Below are 22862 nucleotides of genomic sequence, written 5' to 3'. Positions count from 1 at the left end.
TCATGAATTTTGTTTTCCCTGAGCGGGGGTCACTTCGGTTGTTGAAAAAGCTGGGAGGCTTGACGTTGGCACTGGCAACTATTTTGAAGAACCGTGCCTCGAACGTCCATGCTCCTTCGTCACATCAGCTGACGGATGAGGAGACGTCTGAGCATGCTTTGACTTCTTATGCTTCTTATGATTCTACCCCGAATATCTCAATGACCTGGAATGGGAGGAAGAGGACTTGTGGCTCCTGGAGCGGTCCCGTGACCTCCCTCCCAATCGGTACCAAGATCTCAGAGGAGTCGCATGACCCAGAATTGCCTGCTTCGCCGCTAGCAGCTTCAGGGACCGCTTCCTCAAAGCCTTCGATGCCATGGTCTGGCTGTCCGAGCATGACTTGGAATTATGGTCGTGCTCAAGACACCACAGAAACAGGAGGTGTGGGTCTGACACTGACATTGCGTAATGTCACACACTGCTTAAACTCTGTCTTTCTAATAAACATCCTCGACAAAACCAGGAGGAAGAATTCCTCAAAATAAATTAACAAAAATTCTCTCAAAAACCGACAGGAGGAGTAATCTTTCTTCGGGTCAGCGCTAACTGGCGTGGAAAGAAAAGAACTGAGGTCAGCACGCTGCGATGGCGCTTATATGTGTGACGTGAACGTCAGTTCTGGTGCGAACGACGCAGATGTTCGGAGCCAACTGACGCCACCTACATGCGTGAAGGGGTACCGATCATACAAAAATCTTCCTGATCCAGTCTGACACCTGGAAAATTCAAAGGTAAGCAATATGTAGCTAGATGTCTTTATCAGATACATTTTGCTTCATGGCTAGGATTTCTATTCTTTTAAAAGTCTTCAAACATCTCTGTGATCATGGCAAAATGGAACGCTGTTAAGATGCTATAATTGGACGATTCAAACACCTGTATTACAGCCAATGGATGCAAAATGTAACCACACCGATTTATCAAACATAGTTTCCAGTGCTTTGATTATATAAGGTGTATTTTATAATTTCATTGTGTTGCAATCAAATAGTCTTGTACATTTCCTAAAATAGCATGCTTTACTTGTTCTGCGTTATTGAAACGTACAGCACTTGTAGATTAGGCAACTGATCACAGACGCTTCTGGGAAGAGACACAATCTGAGCTCCAGTTAATGTCCTGTTTAAAGTAAAACACAAACAGCGTGTTAGCACTTTCAATCTACACACAACAAATACTGATTTTCGAAATGAATGTAATGCATGATAGTTTTTTCCTTTTGTTTTAAAGAAAATTAAAAAGATTGAACACTTACAGACTTTCAAGACTTGTCGTACCATTCAGATCAGGAAACTCATTAATTTGTGAAGCACCATTTAAAGTCCTGTAGTATGATAAATGTGAAAAGTCAGGCACACAACAGTTAAAGGATGTTTGCCAAATACTGTCCTGCCATATGCATTACTTAATCACTGACACACAATTGGCAGACAATTTGCATTCACCAAAACATTTTCAGAGTGTATGCTATTTATCACCAGACAAATGTTGTGTGCCATTATAGACTCCACAATAATGTTCAACTGTATTCTTTGATGGGATAAAAATGTTTGGTTTATGTATTATTTATATGTAGAATTATAGATAGGTACATTTCAGGGATGATTTTCTCTGAGGGGTTCTGAGCGATATCAAATATAGACGAGAGCGAAAACATCCCTGTAATTCACTTTTTACATATCCTTAATTTTATGTTCTGTATGGACCCCAGACTTATCTGCCACCAGTTTCAACAGCTATGCAGAGGCAGAAGAGTAATGGGTGATCCACACATAACATGGCCTGACACAAATCTGAAAAACAAAATATCTTTCTTGCCATCCTTAACCAACCCCGTAATGCAGCTATTCTTTCTCCTTTCAGAAGCGCATATCAGATAGGCTCTCTGAGAGATCTGTCAACCTGGCCTGGAAGACCTCTATGACATAGCAACCTTAGGCAGCGACTTTTGTGATCAACTGTTGCTACATTATAGCAGTATGTTACCAGATTTAGAATCTGGTATAGATGATAGGCATGGATTCCATGGGAAACCTCTAACAAAGGAATACATTCAGTGGAGAGCGTCAACATTCATATTAACCTTCATACAAGCGGGGGGGGGGGTCAGAGGTGCAGCACCATCATAAGTAAAAATACTACAATGGATTCTCCCCAAATATGTTTTTAGAGTCCTATAAACTCTAAGAAAAACAAAGAGACATGGCACATTGGTGATCCACCACAGATCCATAACAGAGGAAGAAGTGACAAAAGACATCTGTGAACTCAACAACGAGCACAAATAGGAGCCTGATCTCTATGTCTGCTACTTCAAGTGTCCCTAGGATGCATCGGTCGCAAGGACTCGGGTCTTATGCATCTATCCTAGCTTCCCATTTGCCCATGCACTAGAGATCACCTTAAGGTCAAGATCGTCTCTGTTGCCTGTACACGCATGCAGCAGCATTTCTTTTGCTTTTGTTCATCCTATAGATTTAGAAGATAGTCAAGTGTTGCAGAGAGCTGTAGGTTATTCAGATCTATCTACATCATCAGAAGGGACTTTTCTTTCCAAGAGTGTCTGGGCTGAGATTGAAGAAAAGGAGCAATCTACTCTTACCAAGAAAAACGTACTTCTGTTTAGTTATACATTGGGGTGCTCTGATGACCTCAGGATTATTATCACTATTCCTGTTGCAGAATCAGTATACTCTAAGCCCCTCGTAGGCATCCTGAAGATATATTAAATCAGATGGGACTCACCCTCACCATTCACCCTTCTCAAAGGCACCAGCACGTACTCCATATCTTGCTGTAGACTACCGATAAGCACTGTGAACCCCCAGAACTCGCATTGGAGAACCCATCTTAAATTGCATGGAACCTCAAATTGTACATCCATCCTCATGGAACTCTTGAATGCATACTCTCCTGGGCTCTCACTGCTTCTACTAGATATCACTCTAATGTCCCAGGTCATATTTGCAACTTCATATATACTTGTATCAATCACCCCATGATTCTTCCAATAAAACAAATGAGTCACCTCAAGCAGCTTGATTGCTTGTTTAATGGTAAAATTTTCAGTTTTTTAATCTGTTTATAAGCACTGATTGCCTCAAGCAGTGTACTCTCAACTGAAGTTGAGTGGGGAATACATTTCTTAGGGAATCTCTCCTACGGGATAGGGCTAACAAACTCCTCAGTGTTAGAATTTGATTTTCTCCATCAATGCTTGGAGTCTGCAAGGGTGGAGTGTGCATTTGGTGCAGGACTGGAATATTGACCCCTCTATGGCTGGGATCCACTTGCCTTCTTTCTCTGAGGGGCAATCCCATGCCAACTCCTCAAAAGGGATAGCCACCTGGCTCCTTGCACCTCCACCTGACCAATCCGCTGGGTCCCTAAATTATTAAACTGGCTTTTATTGTTCGAGTTCCATAGGGGGGCATGTGAGGCAGGGGCCAAAAACTGGACCCATTCCACATGCCAAAAATTGTCATGAAATGAAACGACTATTACATTGACTTGACGTGTTCACAGTTTAGCCCATTCCTCCTCTGTAACAAATGTCATTTTTGTGGGTCACCCATTTTATAAGGAAAATATGCATTTCGGGTGAAATAAATGTAGGCAAATCCATGCAAAACACCTCCATGAATGCCACAAGTCTTCAGTCTTTTGGGTCTGGTAGATTGTGTTCGGTGCAGGAGACTTTGGAACGAAAAACCTGCAGCCATAAAGCTATGCATATTTATGTAAAGTAAGTGCCTGCCTCTAAAATCCAGTATGTACTCTCATGCTCTCGGCTCCTTGTCTACATCTGGAAACTGTGTCAGTATGGACACGCTGTATCCCTAAATTTTATAGTTAATTGGTGCGCCCAGAGTGGGGTGGATCAATTTCATGAGGCAATGTGTCCCGGAGACAAGGTACAAACAGAATTTCAAAATACAGTCAAACGAAGAAAGGACTGACTCAAAAATTGATTTCTAGAGCGGAATTTAGAAAAACCACGAATGTTCATTACAAATTCAAAAGGAGTACAATACAGAAATTGTGTAAAGTGCAGATGTAGGATATATAATTTAAATGCATAAAATCATTGCCATGCCGATTCTCAATAACAAGAACAATGCAGAGTAAAAGCAAAACCAATGATGGACTAAGGGCCTGATTTAGATATTGGTGGATGGGCTACTCCGTCACAACGGTGGCGGATATCCCATCTGCCGAAATATAAATCCCACCGGATATAATGGGATTTGTATTTCGGTGAACGGGATATCCACCACCATTGTGACAGAGTTACCTGCCCGGCAAGATCTAAATCAGGCCCCAAGTCTCAAATGTACATCGGGGAATATGGATTACCATTAAAACTGCAAAGTCACTGTAGTGTGAGCAATGAAATTAATTTTGAACAAAAAAAATTCCAGAATTTAAAAACATCACATAATCCGACCACCTTTGCACTAACACACTACATGAAAATTGATTTATAGGATTCACAGAGGCTAAAGTAGATTAATGCTCTCTTTTGTGGTAGTGTGGGCGAGCTGTTCAGCTTATCAGAGGGCAGTGCTAAGCATTTATTGTACACACAGTGGCAATAAATGAGGCACACACTCACTGAATAAATGTGAGATCAACTAATAAAAATAATACTTGGTTATATTTATTTTGTAGAACCATAGAACTTTGTCTCAGTTTTGCAATAGAAATACTTTTCAATATCAAAAGTGGACACAGTGCAATTCTCAGACTTTGTAATGTTAACCTATGGGAGGATGAAAACATTCAGCATACAGATAGGTAACATCGACTTATAAAACCACTCTTCAGGAGTTAAGATCAGTATTGGGATGCTCTTTTTAGGTAAGTACCAGCAGCTTTGGGGGCCAGTCTCTGGAAGTTGAAGCAAGCACTGGGCAGGGTCCAAAGCAGCACTAATTGTACACCACCAGCGATAGAGGGACGGCCGGGTGCAGGGTGCCAACACAGCGTCGGGTACCAATTATTAGGCAATGGAGAGAGGCCAAATTCGAAAAGGACTGCAGGCTCAGGCCAGGAGGCCAGTCGAAGCAAACCAACAGCTGGAGAAGTAAGTTGCAATGCTCGGGGATGTAGGAACACCTTTTGTCCTCTTCACCAAGGCCCAAGGAGAACTGCTGATGGGGTGTCCTTGTAGAGGCTGCAGGCGATGTCAAGGAGTCCAGGAGGGGTCAACGCCTGATGGACTTGGGCTCTGGAGCGCTGGGGAAACTTGCTGGAACCCGTGGGCCACTTGGACTCCGGCCAGAGGCGTTGGGTGCAGAGGTGGAACCGGACGCAGGGTTTTGTGGTTCTTCAGGTCACAGAGGGCTTATGTAAAGCTTGTTGCTGGTGAAAAGATCCGCTGCTCTCAGGCGATCTTGATCTTTGTCGAAGGCAGGCAGTCCACCCAGGGTTTTGGAAGTCACTGGGCTGCAGGATGAGTCGTCTTTGGTACTGGATCGTCGAAGGTTGCAGACTGGTTGGTAGGGCTGGGCCAAGTCAGTAGTTCTCTGCAGTCTTCTCTGCTTTTGTGGTTCTCTGGTGTCCGGCTTTTCTTAGGTCATCAGGAGCTTAAGTTTAGGGTCTCGGGATCCCACTTAAATACTAGATTTAGGGGCGTTACAAGGGAGTGACCGGTAGTAGCCAATGGACCCCTTACCTGGGGTGTCTACACTCTCTATTGTGCCTACCTCCTATGAGAAGGGGACATAGCCCTAGCCCTGATTGGAAGGGTCCCACCATCTTCAAGATGGTAGGCACTGAAAAGTGTACTTTGCCTTGTCTTCAGCACCTGAGGGGTGGAGTTGGCCAAGGGGGGCACACCTCCTATTCTTGCTAAGATTTCCCACCTGTCTTCCCGCCAAAAGGGGGTGAGGACAGGAGGGGGCCTGCTCCTTCTAATGGGAGAGGCTGTGGTCACATTACAAAGGCGGCAAGACGTTTTTAGCACCCCACAACAAATGGCTCTTCCTGACTAGGGGTTGCTATGAACACCTCCACCCAGGACAGGCATTGTTCTCGACCTCTGAGTGCAAATACGCTCATTCCATAAGGTCAGAACACTGTCTGGTGGTAGCAGGCTGGCTTAGGCCAGTCGGTGACCACACACAGGGTTGGTAGGATTCAGGGTACCCCTCTAATGGGTGCTCTGTGCAGGTTTATCATGACGAGATGTTTGGTACCAAACATTACATACTTCAGTGAAGCCATCATGGATCTGGGAAACTTGCAATGATGAGTGTATAGCCCTTACACTTACAATATCCAGGAATCAACGTGGATATTGCAGGGGCATATCTGCTCAGGAAGGGTTCTAATAAGGAGTTGCTAATGATGCTGGGAGGCAGTGCTCTGTCTTTTCTCCTAATTAAGACTCATTCAGATTACTGCAATCTCATGATGGAAGAGAGAGCGGGGCAATCTCAGTTGATCCTCCTATGCCCTGTGTGGTTTCCCTATGCCATCAAGGGGTTCTGAATTTTGTTTTGAGCGCTTCATATGCTCTGTCTGGGGGGATGGGATTAGGGTTGAAAGTATAGCTCCTCAATTCTTTTGTTCCGTGGACCAAGGAGTGTGTAGTGAAGTGGATGATAGGCTACTCTAAAGGGGTGTGTCCAGAGCAGACTCTTTTCTGGAGTTTGAAGCACTAAGGTTGGTAAAAAGCAGTGACACCAAAATTTGGTTATTCATTCATCTACACCGACCCTGTATTCTAGAATCACTTTTGTATCACTGATTATTGCAAACCTGGTTGTGCAAAATTGCGATTACTTTTTAATTGAATGGGATGAATTCCTGTTGTGGAGCAGTTAGAGACCCCGGTACAACAACTGAATACAGCAAAAGAAAACAAGTCAATGGTGGTCGCTGCAGTGGGGCCTGGTAATGATTTCCAACAGGGGAGTCCTAATGACATAGTTGTCTCACTAGGGTAGGGTGGACGAGTGATTACAATTTTGGAGGGTCCCATAGCTTATTCACAAGTTGTTAAATCCAAGGAGGACCTTGAGGGGTGTTAGGTGGCAGGAGTCTTAAATGGCATCTGTCCCACATTAAAGAATGATGAGCCATTTGAGGTAGCTCTGGTGGGCTACTACTGTCTTGGAAAATAGCCGGACTGGGACATGAGGAGGCAAAACAGACCCTTTTTAAGTCTTTTAACCCATTACTTGTATGATTACACACATCATGGGCATGTTCAGAGTTTACACTTGCTGATTACTTTGCATTTTCTTGCAATGCAAGACATTCTGAAAGGGGCCATACCAGTGGGGGTGGCAATATTACTTAAGAAACTGTAAATTGGAATCAAGAAGTTTTTATTTATCCTTCAAACTTAAGCCTCTGTTTGAATATGGCTTTCCAAGATGTGAGAGGCTGCCCTTCCTGTTTCCTATTAGAAAATATGTAAATTTCTTCAGGGAAATCCTATTGACCACTTGGTGAGTTCATTTATTGCTGTTGTCTATGACATCAGTATGGCTGAAGATTGGCCCTTGGTAATAATCATGGGCGGTTTAAATGCAAAGTTTTTTAATTCTGCCTCCTTGACCTTTGCTAAATTTGAAAACGAGGAAGTGTGGTCTGGAGATTTTCTACCAGAAAATAATTTGAACAGATAAGCGCAGTTTTCTATTACTTGAAACTCTTGGAAAGCATGACTTCGTTATTCTTGGGGTTGTGAGGAATTTATTCGATCACTCAATCAGGCACTTCTTGTATAGCGCAGCTTGTCACCCCAAGGGGTCTCCAGATGCTGGCGTTCTACTCTTAGTCGAAGAGCCAGGTGTTGAGCCTCCTACTGAATTTCAGGAGGGACAGGCAGGTGCGCAGGTGGAGGTCGTTCAAGGACTTGGCGGCTATGTAAGAGAAGGAACACCCTTTGCAGCGGCTTTGTCGGATGCAGGGGGTTTTAGCCAAAGTGCGGAAGGAGGAGCGGAGTCCTCTAGAGAGCTGGCGATATCTCAGGCAGTGGTTAAGGTATTCAGGTCCGATATTATGGAGGGCTTTGTAGGCAAGGGTGAGGAGCTTGAAGGACCATCTTTTGTGTACGGGGAGCCAGTGAAGGGATATGAGGTGGAGTGACATTCTGGTGAGATTCTGGTTGTTCTGGGGAGGATGAGGATGAGCCTCACGGTGGAGTTCTGGATGGTTGTGAGGCGGTTGAGTAGCTGCTTGGTGGTATCAGGGCAGAGGGCGTTGCCTTAGCCGAGGCGGCTGGTGATGAGGGAGTGGGTCACTGTTTTCCTGGTGTGGGTGATGATTCAGCAGAAGATCTTGCAAAGCATGCAGAGGGTGTGGAAGCATGAGGCAGAGACGGCGTTGAGTTGCTTCTTCATCGATAGCTCACTGTCGAGGATGATTCCGAGAGTTTGCGCGTGGTTCGAAGGTAAAGGTGCTGGGCCAACGGGGTGGGTGCAACTTGTGCAGGGCAAATTGTGTTTGCAACTGATGTGAGTGATCACAGCTTAGTAGGTGCAACTGGTGCCTTCAATTTCCAAGAATTCGTTCCTGGGAATCTATCCTTGGGCAAGACCAGCTTTAATAATTGTACTTTTTGGACAGTAAGGAATACTGCAACCTTAAGTTCCAAAATCAATGTTTGTATCAGTTCTAATGTAGGGGACAACCCTATATCCGGTTATGTATCCCACATGGATGGGTTTTGTAAATTAGACTCAAGGGATGAAGGTCCCCGGCAGCCGAAAAAGTGTAACCCTTAGTTGAAGGTGTTAAATCAGGATATAAATTTATTGATAAGGAGACAGCATTTGTTGTTCTCCTTAACAAAACAGAATTAAATTAATTGTCTCTAGGGATTCAAGGGAATACTGGCTCTTAGTTGCTGAATACTGTGATTCTAGGGTGACTACACATGCAATTCGTATCCCTGAAAATGTCTGGGTGGGATATATTACTAAGTTGTATTCTAGCAACAATGAGGAAGTTGATCCAGTGGGGCTTTGTATAGATGAAGAGATGTTTGTAGCATATGGTGTTTCCTCTATAGATGAGATCTTTGGTTTCATAAAAAATGCCAGAACATCTGGAGCTATGGGACCCAATGAGGTTCCTACTGCGGTTATTAAAAAGGAGGCTGTAGCATTAGGATTCTTTCTTGGTCCACATATTGAATATTTCTATTGATTTGGAAAAATGATTTAATCTTGGAAGGGCAGTGTCATTGTACCGTTGTACAAAAAGAGTCCTAAATCTTCTCCAGCAAGTTTTAGACAGATAGCATTGTTGGATGCAACTGGCAAACATTTTTCTTAGGAGTCTACTCTCCCACTTACAACAATGGACTCAAGAAAATACCATCTTTCCTCCGGAACAAACTGGTTTTAGGAGCAATCATAGTGCTGCTGATAATATCACTGTCCTCCAAGAGATAATAGAAAAATATAAATTTTCTTGGGGTATGCGCCTGTCTATGGCTTTCATTGACCTCTCCAAAAAGTTTGATAAAGAAGATCGCCAAACACTATGAATAAAGCTTCTTAGGATGTCCCCCATTATCTCCTAATGTTTATTATCGAATTCCCTTCTCATACCTGGCGTCAAATATTCATGGGAGGGATGCAGGGTTTATCTCGAAAGGTTGAAATACAAAATGGTGTAAAGCAGGGCTGCTTGTGTGCTCCCCTGTTTTCCCTCCATATAAATTAACTTTCCAGCATCCTAAGTCAGGCGCAGAAGGACCCTCCAATAGTTGGTACCATGTCTATTAGTTCCCTGCCTCATGCAGATGACATGACTATTCTAAGTCGCCTCTGTGCCTTGATGTAGTATGCAGAAGCCCACTTTTTGAAAACACGAATTCAAAATGTAAAATCTTGATTTTCCGTAAGAAAGGTTCAAGAACGAGGGAAAGTTTAATTGGTATCTAGGGGAAGATAAACAATAAAAGGTGGACTTGTATCTTCATCTTGGTAAAAAAGTTTTGAGGATTGGACGGAATGATAATCATATAAATCTTTGCTCAAGCAGGGCCCTTTCTTAGACAACCGTCCTTAACAGATTATAAAAAACATGTGGGAGACATCACTTTGGTCACGTTTTGTTGGACTACAGGGTTAAAACTTTCCCTTCATTATGTTTCAAGTGTCAGGTATTAGATACAAGGCTTTGCCGCTTTTCTGAGGCAACTGAAGGACGAATTTTCCGTCAGATTTGTAACTTGAATACCTCATGTCCTTCGCTTCGAGTTCGTTTTTTTTGTCCTCCTACACTTTCGCTTTGGCTGCTCTTTGAGGTGGGGAAATTTGCATTTAAGCAGAGGAGGGAACACTTCATGCAGCTCTGAAGTTTGAAATCTTTCTCCTCCGTGGTGACGGCCAATCAACCACCTGCCTCCCATCATGCTCTTGTCTACACCCTCTTTCCCAGCATGCCCATACTTCCTTCCTTTTGACTCTGCTTCCCTGTGAGGGTCTTTTGAGTTAGCTAAAGAAACGTTCGGGCTTGATCTGAATATAGCCTCTTTTAAAGAGTTATATAAAAAAATACTCTGTTTAAAATAAGTCTGGCTGGAGACACTGCTTTGTGCCAGTTAAACCAACAAAAACCAGGTGGTACAAGAGAGCAATCTGGGGAACAAATCTCAGACTTATTTAACCTGGAATGTAACTCATGCTGTTAGAAGGTTTATCCTTTTAATGAGAATGGATGTTCTCCTCCTATGTGTCATTACTGGCATTTGAGATAAAGTCCAAAAAAGGAGAGAATCGGTGTGTTTTGTCAGCTGCATATTCAAGATCTGACCATTAAATATTCTTATGTCCTTGGTTGCACAATGCATGACATAAATTTCTAGGGCCACTTTTTTTTACACATATCATATGCTCTGCTTTAGAGGCTGGCAATTGCTTGATTTTTCTACCTAATGAAATGGCATGTAATAAGATCTTTCAATTATTTAGATATTTTTTAAATACGTAGTAATGAATCTGGTAGTATTAATAGTTTGGTCTGTATTGTACAATGCATGTTGTCACTCTCTGAGGCCATTGTTCTGTAGACAGATAGTGATCCATTTTGCAAGTTGCTCATTTAAGATCTTAAGTATGTAATATTTGCTTATTCTATGTTGCACAATTATCTATGTTGCTTTCTAAGACCCCTGCTCTTCTTTAAATATAACATACAATTTATATCAGAGGCTGGCAACTACTTGAAGTTTCCATCTAATGAAATGGCTTGTAATAAGATCTTTCAATCACTTTTGACATTTTTAGATATGTACTAATGTGTTGTTCAATGCGCATTGTCTCTTTTTAAGGTAATTGTTTTTCAGATATTTATTGATCTGTATTGGAGGTTTGGAAATGTTTCATGTTTCCTACTAATGACATTTTTTTGTGACAAGTTCTTTCATTTTAATCCTTTTATTTAATTTTTAAATATATCAAATAATTTGGTTGTGTGAACATACAAACTGTCAATCATGTAATAGTTGCGATGAGCTGTATTTAACTATGTTGTATTATAGAATGTGTTATCTATTGTTGTTTTTGGTAACTTTGTTATTTTGTTATGTGGACCTCCGTTGGAGTGTCATACAATAATAAAAAATTACATTGAATTGAAATGCTTCTGTCTAAAGACTAAGGGGTCCATTAGGATGGTGGGCTGAAAAGCACCCCGACCGCCATGGAAGCGGAAAATAACCGCCCGCCGGCACGTGGGAAAAACGGCGGCCAAATTAGGATCAACCGCCCAAAAAAACCGACCGCAGCGGAACGAGGCCAAGACAAACCACCCGTAGCGGGCGGAGATGGACAAAATCCGTCCGCGGCGGTCGGATTTGCGGAGGAAAAACACCAACCTGCCGCAAGTATGGCGGAGACACCGCACCGGAAATTAGGATATCCCCGACGGTCCTGTGGTACGCACCACTGTCTCCAACCGCTGCGGTCACACAATGGGATGAATGGGAGAGCCAGGGGAAGAGCTGAAGCACAGCCACCTCGGCGGACGATCCGTAAAAAATATGGCGGACGAAGCAAAAAACCCACAAGAAGGCCAAAAAGGGCACATAGAAAACTAGCCATGCCCCCCAAATACACAAAACACACTCCAATGACACAACCACATGGCAAAAAGAAAAATACAAACCTGTCAGCAACACCCCAATTGGACCTACTCACATAGCTGAGTATAAACCCAGCCCCTTCCCTGACCACAATCCTTTGCAATACTCCAGGAGAGAATCGACACATACCTCAGCTGACAGGAGAGGCAAAGGACACAACATCACTAGCCACACCACACACAGCACCACCACCACCTCCACACCTGCACAACTAACCCTCCTGCACAACACACACCATACACAGCACAACCACAACCACCACTCACACTCCTGCACCCACAACCACTTTGCACACCACACACCATGGCCACACAGAAAATGCCCAAATTCACTGAGAGTGAGTTGAAGGTTATGGTAGATGAGATAGTCAGAGTGGAACCACAGCTTTTTGGTACCCTGGTCCAACAGACACCATTAGCCACAAGGACACAAATGTGGACAAGGATAGTCCAAAGGGTCAATGCAGTAGGGACCACCCCAAGATCAAAAAAGGAGATCATGAAGCGTTGGCATGATCTGAAGAGGGTGGTCAAGGAGAGGAGGAGCAAGAACCGTGAGCTGGCTCAGAGGACTGGCGGTGGCCCTCCGATTCCACCAAAACCATACACACAATGGGAGGAGAAGGTGCTTGCCATACTGCATCCAGAGAGTCTCATAGGAGTAGCCGGGGAGTGGAGGCTGGTAAGTACAAACAAATGACTACCACCACTCTGCTATGTACTGTCTTGCACAACTACAAAGCTACACCACCTAAGACACATACCATCTATCTGCACCACACACTCACAAAAGCATGGCTTACAGATCCAACATTCACCCACTCCCATTCACCCCAAACATAGCCACCAACATAACCATGGGGGCATGTGTACAGGCAGACAGCACTAAAAACTCCCACCAGGCCCCCTGGCCCACAGCATCAGCAAGATGGATCCCTCCCCCCACCCCACCCAGAAGCATGTGTCAGCCATTACACAACCCACATCAAACTTACAGGTAGGTAGCCATCTTCACAGTGAGGGTGTTTGTGGGTGGGAGGCCTGCACTACTACTCCCAACATTCCCTCTGTCCCACACCTGAGTAGGATGGAGCACTCCCCCACCCAGAAGCAGTTGGAAGCCATTGCAGTACAACAAACAAACTTACAGGTAGGTAGCCATCTTCACAGTGAGAGTGTTTGTGGGTGGGAGACCTGCAGCACTACTCCCACCATGCCCCCTGTCCCACACTTGAGTAGGATGGAGCACTCCCTCCAGCAGTTGGAAGCCATTACATCACCCTCATCAAACTTACAGGTAGGTAGCTGTCAGGTTGTCAGCAGCTCAACAAAGGAATATATACAGCCCACTAACCTCTGCGTAGCAGCCAGCAGGGACGATGTCGTGAAGAATAGGATTCCTTCGCCACCGAACACCTTCACCCCAAAGTGTAATGGTTTTACAGCTCTGAGGGAACGCACCCGGGGGACAAGGAACAGAACAAGGGTCTCCGGGGTCTTGGGTCAGAGGGTCTGGTCTAAGAGGAGTTGCAAGCTGCCTGTAAGAACAATAGGAAACTCACATTAGAGAGGGGGGCACTCTATCTCATTCCTTCTCTACTTCCCTCTTGTCAGAAACGTACCTGAAAGGCTTATCCCTTCAGCGAACCTTTTTACCTCGATACAGTCTCGAGTGACACCTCTGTGCAATGTCGTCTCTGTAGTAGTCACAGCGACTGACGATAGTTTGCCCCAACTTCCACAGTGTCTAGGAAGCAGGCCGATGTTCTGAAGCTTGTGAAATGAACACAATAGTCAGGTCAGAAAATATACGGGGATCCTCTCTGAACTCGAGGAACACACCAGGAACGGGAAAGTTAGGGAAGATACTGAATTACCTATAAGTACTCACGTCTCCACCCGGAATGCAGGACTCGCAAAATACGAAGAAAATCGGAGGCTCCGGTGGGAATCCCTCCGCTCTTTTGAAGTCCTCAAGGGATAATGGTGAATGACCAAGGCAGGACGAGACTTGGAAATCGGAGGCTCCGGTGGGAATCCCTCCGCCCTTGTGAAGTCCTCTCAGGTAGTAAACCGATGATTTTGCTTCCTCTCTCAGTACTGCGGGAAAGAAAGCGTCCGCTTGAAGCCAGGGTCCGGAACGGATTGTCAAGCGCCGTTCCGAGGCCCCGGAAGTGTTTTCATGTGCTTCCGACATCGCTGAGTCCTTCCCCGGAAACGGCCCAGCCTCTGGGAATTGTAGTTTTTCCGCCTTGGTTGTGACGGAACGGGAGGAATCGACCTTCGCGTCTTTGTTTTCGGCTCCGTGAGTACAGGAGCATGACAGAACCCCCTCTTAAGGAACGTCGTCTCGGCGGTCGTCCTGGTTTACCAGGGTGAGTGTCATGGAATTTCTCTACGAGATCAGGGCAATTAAGATTCTGTACCGGTTCCCAGGTTCTATCCTCCACTCCATAACCCTTCCAGTCTACCAAGTACTGAATCCTACCCCTTATCAATCTTGAATCTAGGATTTCTTTCACCTCGTATTCCTCTTGTCCTTCGATTGCAATCGGGGGGGGGTCGTTCTGGCAATCGAATGTGAGTAGGGCATGATTGTAGCAAGGATACATGAAATACAGGGTGTATTCTCCATGACGGGGGTAAGGATAGTTTCATGGCTACAGGGTTGATTACTTCAACTATGTTATAAGGACCTATGTATTTCGGTTTGAATTGGTTGGCCCCTTTTAAATGTAAGTTCTTTGTGGCCAGCCAGACCATGTCCCCCGCCTGATATTCGGGTTCTTTTGCGATCTGCAATTCTCTTTTGCGCTTCCTGCGCCTTCTTTAGGTGTTGTTTCGCTTCTTGTAACACAGTGCGCAGATGTGTGTGATGTTCTTGTATGCTAGTGACCGGTGTTTGGATAGGCCAATCAAAAGAAAGCATGTTTGGGTGGTACCCGTACAAACAGAAGAATGGAGAACATCCCAATGTCGAATGATCAGAGTTGTTGTACGCAAACTCTGCCGTCCAGAGAAGGGTAGTCCAGCTGGTAGCGCTCTGAAGGGAAAAACAACGAAGGTATTGTTCCACTGTCTGATTGAGGCGTTCTGTTTTCCCATCAGTTTGAGGATGGAAACTGGTAGAGAGCCTGGCGTCGATATCCATGACCTTGCATAACTCTCTCCAAAACCTCGAGGTGAATTGGGACCCCCTGTCTGTGATTAGAACGTTGGGTATGCCATGGAGTCGCACGACATGCTGGAGGAAAACAAAGGCCAAGTCGGAGGAGGTAGGGAGCCCTTTCAAGGGTATGAAATGCCCCATTTTTGTTAAATGGTCCACCACTACTAGTACTACTGTGTATCCATTGCAGGGGGGCATTTCCACTATAAAATCCATTGATACTGTGTGCCATGGCCTGGGAGGGATCGGTATAGGGTGTAGGAGTCCCACGGGTTTCAGATGTATCGCTTTTCCTTGAGCACATATCGAACACCCACTAATGTATTCCTTGGTATCTTTCTTTACAGTCGGCCACCAGAAGGAGCGTTCTATACTGGCAATGGTTTTTGAGGTTCCCAAGTGTCCTCCTAACGCTGTATCGTGGGCCCAGGCCATGACCTGTCTCTGTAGACTCATCGTGGGTACGTATAGTGCTTGCGAGTGGTACCATAAATCCTTAATTATGACTCTGAGCTCGGGTTCCTCCTGAATCCAACCCCGTTCATCCAAAGCTGCCAGGGCCGTCTTAACTTCCTCGAGAAAGTTCTGGGAGGATAGTACTGCTAGGGTGGAGTCCGCTATGGTACCTTCTGCTAGTATCAAGGGAGGTTCCTGCGTTTCCAGGTCCCCCTGTGTCTCAAGGTCTTCAAAGCGAGAGAGCGCATCTGCTTTCCCATTTTGGGAGCCAGGTCTATATTTGATGACAAAATCATAATCAGCAAAAAACAAGGTCCAGCGAAGCTGGCGGGGTGTAAGAGCTCTTGCTGTCTTAAGGAACAACAGATTCCGATGATCAGTGTATATCTCGATGGTGTGTTGTGCCCCCAAGAGATAATGGCGCCATTCTTCACAAGCCCGTTTTATGGCGAGTAATTCCTTATCCGAAATAGAATAATTCAGTTCATTGGCTGTCAGTCTTTTTGAGAAGTAGGCCACTGAGTGTAACTGTCCCGTTTGGGGGTGTCGCTGGGATAATACCCCTCCTAGGGCGTACTGGGACGCGTCCGTTTCTACCACGAATGGGAGAGAAGAGTCAGGATGTCGTAGGATGGGGGCCTGGGTAAATCTAGATTTCAATTCCCGAAATGAAGTTTCGGCCTCCTCTCCCCACACAAATGGGGCATGTTTTCTGAGCAATTGTGTTATGGGCTGGATCACCTTGGAGAAATCTTTAATAAAACGCCGGTAATAATTTGCGAATCCCAAGAAACTTTGGACTGCCTTGACATGCTGAGGAGTTTTCCAGCGGGTGATCGCCTCCACCTTAGTGTCATCCATCTGAAAACCCTCTGCATTAATCACATAGCCGAGGAAGGCTACTTCCGGGACATGGAACAAACATTTTTCCAACTTTGCGTATAGGGAATGTTGTTGCAGTCTTTCCAAGACGGCTGTCACATGCTTGATGTGTTCGGTTAGGCAGGGTGATTAGATGAGGATATCATCTATGTACACCACGCAACAGACTTCCAGAAGGCCTCTCAACACCTCGTCCATGAAATATTGAAACGCCGCTGGGGCGTTACAGAGCCCAAACGGCATTACTCTGTACTCAAAAAGCCCGAATTTGGTTCTGAAGGCGGTCTTCCACTCGTCTCCGCTCTTAACTCTGACGAGATGGTATGCACCCCTCAAATCCAACTTAGTAAAAACTCTGGCGCCTTTCAGTTGGTCCAAGAGAACCGGGATCAGAGGGAGAGGGTAGCGGTTTTTTACTGTGACTCGATTTAATGCTCGGTAGTCTATGCAAGTCCGCAATTCGGCACAATCTTTCTTCGAAATGAAGAAAAGAGGGGACGAGGCTGGTGAGGAAGAGTGTGTGATGAATCCAGAAGCCAGGATTTCTTCTAAATACTTCTTTAGGTATAGTGTTTCAGGCTCTGTCAATGCGTAAACACGACTGCACGGAATGTCGGCGCCGGGAATTAAGTCAATCCTGCAGTCGTGGGTCCGGTGCGGAGGTAGGTGCGTGGCCTTCTGTTTGTTGAAGAGAGACTGGTACTGCTGGTAGGCCTCGGGTAGCCGGCTGGTTTTCACTGGGAGTGATGGGCTACATGCGAGGGCCACCAATACTGCGAGGGACGCGGTGTTGGTCTCTGGTTCGAAATTCTCTTCTGTGCAGTGTACCTTGCAATACTGGGAATTCAGAGAGACCGTGCGATCGGCCCAACTAATCTTGGGGTCGTGCAGAGTAAGCCACGGTATGCCTAGTATGAGCCGAAACTGGGGGGCATCAATTAGATCAAAAGAGATGCGTTCATAATGTTCCTTCCCGAGTTTCATCAGAAGGCGATGTGAATGGCTTACAACGGGTCCGGATGTCAGTTCGGAGCCATCCACAGCTCTCACGTTGTCAGGGATCTTCTTTCGTTCACTTGTTACTCCAAGGTGTTTTGCGTAGGTTTGGTCCATATAGTTTCCTGTTGCCCCGGAGTCGATTAAGGCTTCTACTTTCACTGGTTTTGACCCTATAATCCACAGGGAAACACCTACATACAGATGTGCTACTGCAGGTTGGAGAGTGTTTGCTATGAGGGAGGAGATCGGTAAATGTAAAGGACCCGACCCAGAGATCTCTGGCTGGCTCGGGTTTGCTAGTTTTCCGATGGTTCTGGGCTCTCCATGGATGCAACGGTCTTTGGGGAGCTGCTCCGTTCGGGTAGTTGAGCTCGTGCTCGGCATTCACATATAAAGTGTCCTCCTTTGCCGCAATATAAACAGAGTTTCAATTTTCTCCGTTTTTCTCGCTCTTCGGTCGTTAAGGGACCTCTGATCCCCCCTATTTGCATCGGTTCAGGTCCTTCGGTTCCTTTGGGGCGTTCTTCCAAGGTGTTTCTAGGGCGCGGAATTAAGGGACGCATCTCCCCACGACTCCGATCCCCTTTTCTCTCCAGCAGTCGGTGATCCAATTGGACTGTTAGATCTATTAGTTCTTCGCACGTGGAAGGTAATTGAACTACCTGTGCCAAAACGTCTTTCAATTCTCCTCTTAACCCCTGGTAAAAAAGGGTGTTTTGTTTCTCCGGTGGCCAATCCGTTTCAACCACTAACCTGTTAAACGAGGTAATGTACGTTAAGAGGTCTTGTGACCCCTGCCTCAGAGTAAGGAGTTCGCGATCCAGGGACATCATATGGGACTTTCTATTGAAAAGTTTCCTCAGCTCCACACAAAGATCCACAAAATGATGTAAGACTGGGTCGTTGCGTTCCATTAGGGGTATGGTCCAACTCGCCGCATTTCCTCCCATGTAGGACATCATGAAGGCGAATTGGCCGAGTCCTCTTGAAAGACTGTCGGTTTACATAAGAAGTGCAGGCGGCATTGATTGAGGAACGTTTCAAACTTTTTTGGTTCTCCATAGAAGCGTTCTGGTGGCGCTAAGGGTATACTGAGCTTTTGGATCACATGGATTGCAGGAGCAGTCTCGGAGGTTGATGGGGGACTTGGAGAGGCTGTGAAGAAACCACCCCCTCGAGGATCACCTACTGAAGGAAATCGGGTCGATTGAGAAGGGGGTGGTAGGGTTGCCTCCTTGATGTAGGAACTTGGACCCCTACGGGATAATCCAGCGACTTCTCTACGTAAGGAATTCACTTCTTTACGTACTTCTTGATTTTCTAACCGTGAAGTTTGTACCTCCTGTTGAAGAGCGGTTAGACTCTCCAACAGGGAGGACATCACAACATTGGTGTCCATCGTCCGGGCTGGGCGTCTTTCTTGGGCTTGACAATCTGTCAGGTTGTCAGCAGCTCAACAAAGGAATATATACAGCCCACTAACCTCTGCGTAGCAGCCAGCAGGGACGATGTCGTGAAGAATAGGATTCCTTCGCCACCGAACACCTTCACTCCAAAGTGTAATGGTTTTACAGCTCTGAGGGAACGCACCCGGCGGACAAGGAACAGAACAAGGGTCTCCGGGGTCTTGGGTCAGAGGGTCTGGTCTAAGAGGAGTTGCAAGCTGCCTGTAAGAACAATAGGAAACTCACATTAGAGAGGGGGGCACTCTATCTCATTCCTTCTCTACTTCCCTCTTGTCAGAAACGTACCTGAAAGGCTTATCCCTTCAGCGAACCTTTTTACCTTGATACAGTCTCGAGTGACACCTCTGTGCAATGTCGTCTCTGTAGTAGTCACAGCGACTGACGATAGTTTGCCCCAACTTCCACAGTGTCTAGGAAGCAGGCCGATGTTCTGAAGCTTGTGAAATGAACACAATAGTCAGGTCAGAAAATATACGGGGATCCTCTCTGAACTCGAGTAACACACCAGGAACGGGAAAGTTAGGGAAGATACTGAATTACCTATAAGTACTCACGTCTCCACCCGGAATGCAGGACTCGCAAAATACGAAGAAAATCGGAGGCTCCGGTGGGAATCCCTCCGCTCTTTTGAAGTCCTCAAGGGATAATGGTGAATGACCACGGCAGGACGAGGCTTGAAAATCGGAGGCTCCCGTTGGAATCCCTCCGCTCTTTTGAAGTCCTCAGGGGAAATGGCAAATGACCTCGGCAGGACGAGACTTGGAAATCGGAGGCTCCGGTGGGAATCCCTCCGCCCTTGTGAAGTCCTCTCAGGTAGTAAACCGATGATTTCGCTTCCTCTCTCAGTACTGCAGGAAAGAAAGCGTCCGCTTGAAGCCAGGGTCCGGAACGGATTGTCAAGCGCCGTTCCGAGGCCCCGGAAGTGTTTTTATGTGCTTCCGACATCGCTGAGTCCTTCCCCAGCCTCTGGGAATTGTAGTTTTTCTGCCTTGGTTGTGACGGAACGGGAGGAATCGACCTTTGCGTCTTTGTTTTCGGCTCCGTGAGTACAGGAGCATGACAGAATCCATCTTCACAGTGAGGATGTTTGTGGGTGTGAGGCCTGCACTACTACTCCCAACATTCCCTCTGTCCCACACCTGAGCAGGATGCAGCACTCCCCCACCCAGAAGCAGTTGGAAGCCATTGCAGTACACTAAACAAACTTACAGGTAGGTAGCCATCTTCACAGTGAGGGTGTTTGTAGGTGGGAGACCTGCACTACTACTCCCAACATTCCCTTTGTCCCACACCTGAGCAGGATGGAGCACTCCCCCACCCAGAAGCATTTGGAAGCCATTGCAGTACACCAAACAAACTTACGGGTAAGTAGCCAGTACGTACACCCACCCATTTGTCACAAATTAAATGGTGCCATATGACAACACCAGCCCTCTTATTGCACAAAGAGGCAAACCTACCCAATTGCCAAGCACAGTGTGCACACAGGTAAGCTAAGGAAACTGTCACAGCTACCAAAGTGTGACACACCAATGCACAAGTAGAAGAAAGTCAGGGCACAATCATGCACAGCACCTAGTTACATGTGCATATCCATGAGGAAAGTGCAACAAGGACCATTCGAAAAATATGAAAGCATGTGTGGTGGTACAAATCAAGATATGCACATGACAGGACAAAGGTATGCAGGAGATGACAATGGCCAGTCCATGGCCAGATGTGATGTCTGCCAGGTCAGGCAAATAAACACATGTTGTGCCAGGCTCTAGATGGCAACAAGTCCCTGTAATCCTTAATTCTACACGGGTCGTATGGTATGCTTTGACACCTCACACCATGGACAAGTAATGCCTGTACCACTGCGTCATGTTAGGAAGCACAGTAGTGCACATAGTCAACAATGTGATGACCTGTCAATTGTGCAGTATACAAAAAGTGAATGACACACAGCTAACACAAAGCTTGCCGGGTGCACTACAATGACCATTTCCCATCTGACCCACAGGTGACCAAGAACTCACTGCAGAGGACAACACCAGCACCCTGCAGAGCCAGTCTCCCCACCCCGGTACATGGACTCTCGGATGTTGGCTCCCAGGATTCCATGGACGATGAGCTCGAGGCCGGCCCATCTGGTGTGCCAGGGAGCAACAGGTCCCAGGACCCCATCGTCCCCCCCACCACATCTGCGCCAACAACAACTTCACAGCAGAGCCCTGCTGTCACGGCCTGTGGGGCCACTGCCACCACCACCACCTCCACCACCATCACCAGTGCTGCCTGCAACAACCTCCCTGTCCCAGAGGATGGCCAGCACACACCACCGACGGAGGAGGGCAGGGAGAGGATGCGGGTGCCCACAGTGGTGAGGCAACAGGTCCGTGGCAGTAGGGCAGGTGGGAGGGACAAGACCCATGGACACCAGGAGGCTGGGACCCAATCCCTGGAACACATCACCAGAGTCCTGGGCGCATACGAACAGGCCCAGGGACGAACAGGCCGGTCGAACAAACTGTTCCAGGAGCTCATCCTGCTGATGAGGTACATCGACACCCGCATGGGACAAATCGTGGTCCTCTTGGGCCAGCAAGTGGCGGTACTGAGGGACAGCTATGCGCCACAGACAACACCTCCACCTTCCTCTGGTGGGCCCCACGATGACAGTTCACCATCCTCCCCTGCGCCCACAGAGAGGGGTGAGTCCTCAGACCCCACTGGCCCTGCAGCAGGGCCCGCCCCTGCCAAACGACGAAGGGGCCGTCCCAAGAAGATCCTGCGAGTATCTGGAGGCCAAGCACCTGCCAGACGCCAGTCACGGAGCCAGCCATGATGGCAACCCTCTCCACCACTGCATTGACTTTTTGGACTGTGCTTCCCCACACTGCCTTGTGAATGGCATCTGTCTGTTGGACTGGGTCACCACAGCAATGTGGTGACTACTCGATTATCTCATCTACCACAACTGTCAACTCACTGCTCCACCCTACCCCCAATGGAAATGTACACCCCCCTCGCATCTCACCATTGCAAATAAAAAATCCTTACACACATGTTGTTGTGTTATGTTATGTTATACCTAATTTGTATAGCGCACGTACACCAGATTGGTTTCTTGGCGCTGCTCAGGAAGGTGTAAGAGTGATATGTTATTCAAATGCCTGTCTAAATAGTCATGTTTTGTGAAGTTTGCGGAAGGTCTGTGTTTGCTCCGTATTTAATGCAGGATGTACAGTCTTCAACATGATCACAATGTGCCAGGAGCATGGGCTGTATGTAGGCAAGGAGAAGTCGAAGGCACCTAGGGCTACACAACAGAACTACTTTCACTAGTCTGGGTGTGGCATCACAGACATCACACAACCCCTACCTATCAGGATAACCCAACATGCACATGTCACAATGGCCAACAAGTGTCAATATACACGTCCTGTTTATGTTCCCAAATGTCATGTCCCAGAAACATTTCCAACCACCACTGAGTCCACAACTGGCTGCTGCTACAATTCTCACATGCCCCTTCACGACATCAGCAATATCAGCAGACAATGGGTATGTTGCACATTGACACCCACCTTCAAGTGAAGTACCGGGTGATGAGCTGTTCACGCAGGTCAACACCTTCCTCCTCTCCACTGTCCTCATCACTGGACATGGCTTGGTTTGCAGGCTGGGGCCTTGGGTCCTCACCATCATCCAGGAGCAGGGGAATCTCCTTGCGAATAGCTAGGTTGTGGAGC

At 46.5% G+C, this 22862-nt stretch overlaps 1 protein-coding gene across 1 annotated transcript in view; it reads right to left on the bottom strand.

Moving 5' to 3' along the window:
• Positions 1–22862, bottom strand: part of LGR5 (leucine rich repeat containing G protein-coupled receptor 5) — an 829784-nt gene that overhangs the window by 251686 nt on the left and 555236 nt on the right. The window contains exons 10-11 of the mRNA XM_085652528.1: positions 1298–1366; positions 1090–1161 (exon numbers count right to left, since the gene is read on the bottom strand). Of these exons, the coding sequence (XP_085508654.1) occupies positions 1090–1161; positions 1298–1366 (141 nt within the window). The remainder of the gene's footprint in view (positions 1–1089; positions 1162–1297; positions 1367–22862) is intronic.

This window comes from Triturus cristatus, chromosome 4_1, assembly GCF_964204655.1.
Source record: "Triturus cristatus chromosome 4_1, aTriCri1.1, whole genome shotgun sequence".
Classification (NCBI taxonomy): Eukaryota; Metazoa; Chordata; class Amphibia; order Caudata; family Salamandridae; genus Triturus; species Triturus cristatus.
Note: the sequence above shows the minus strand (reverse complement) of the source record. Positions and strands in the feature narration are given on the sequence as shown.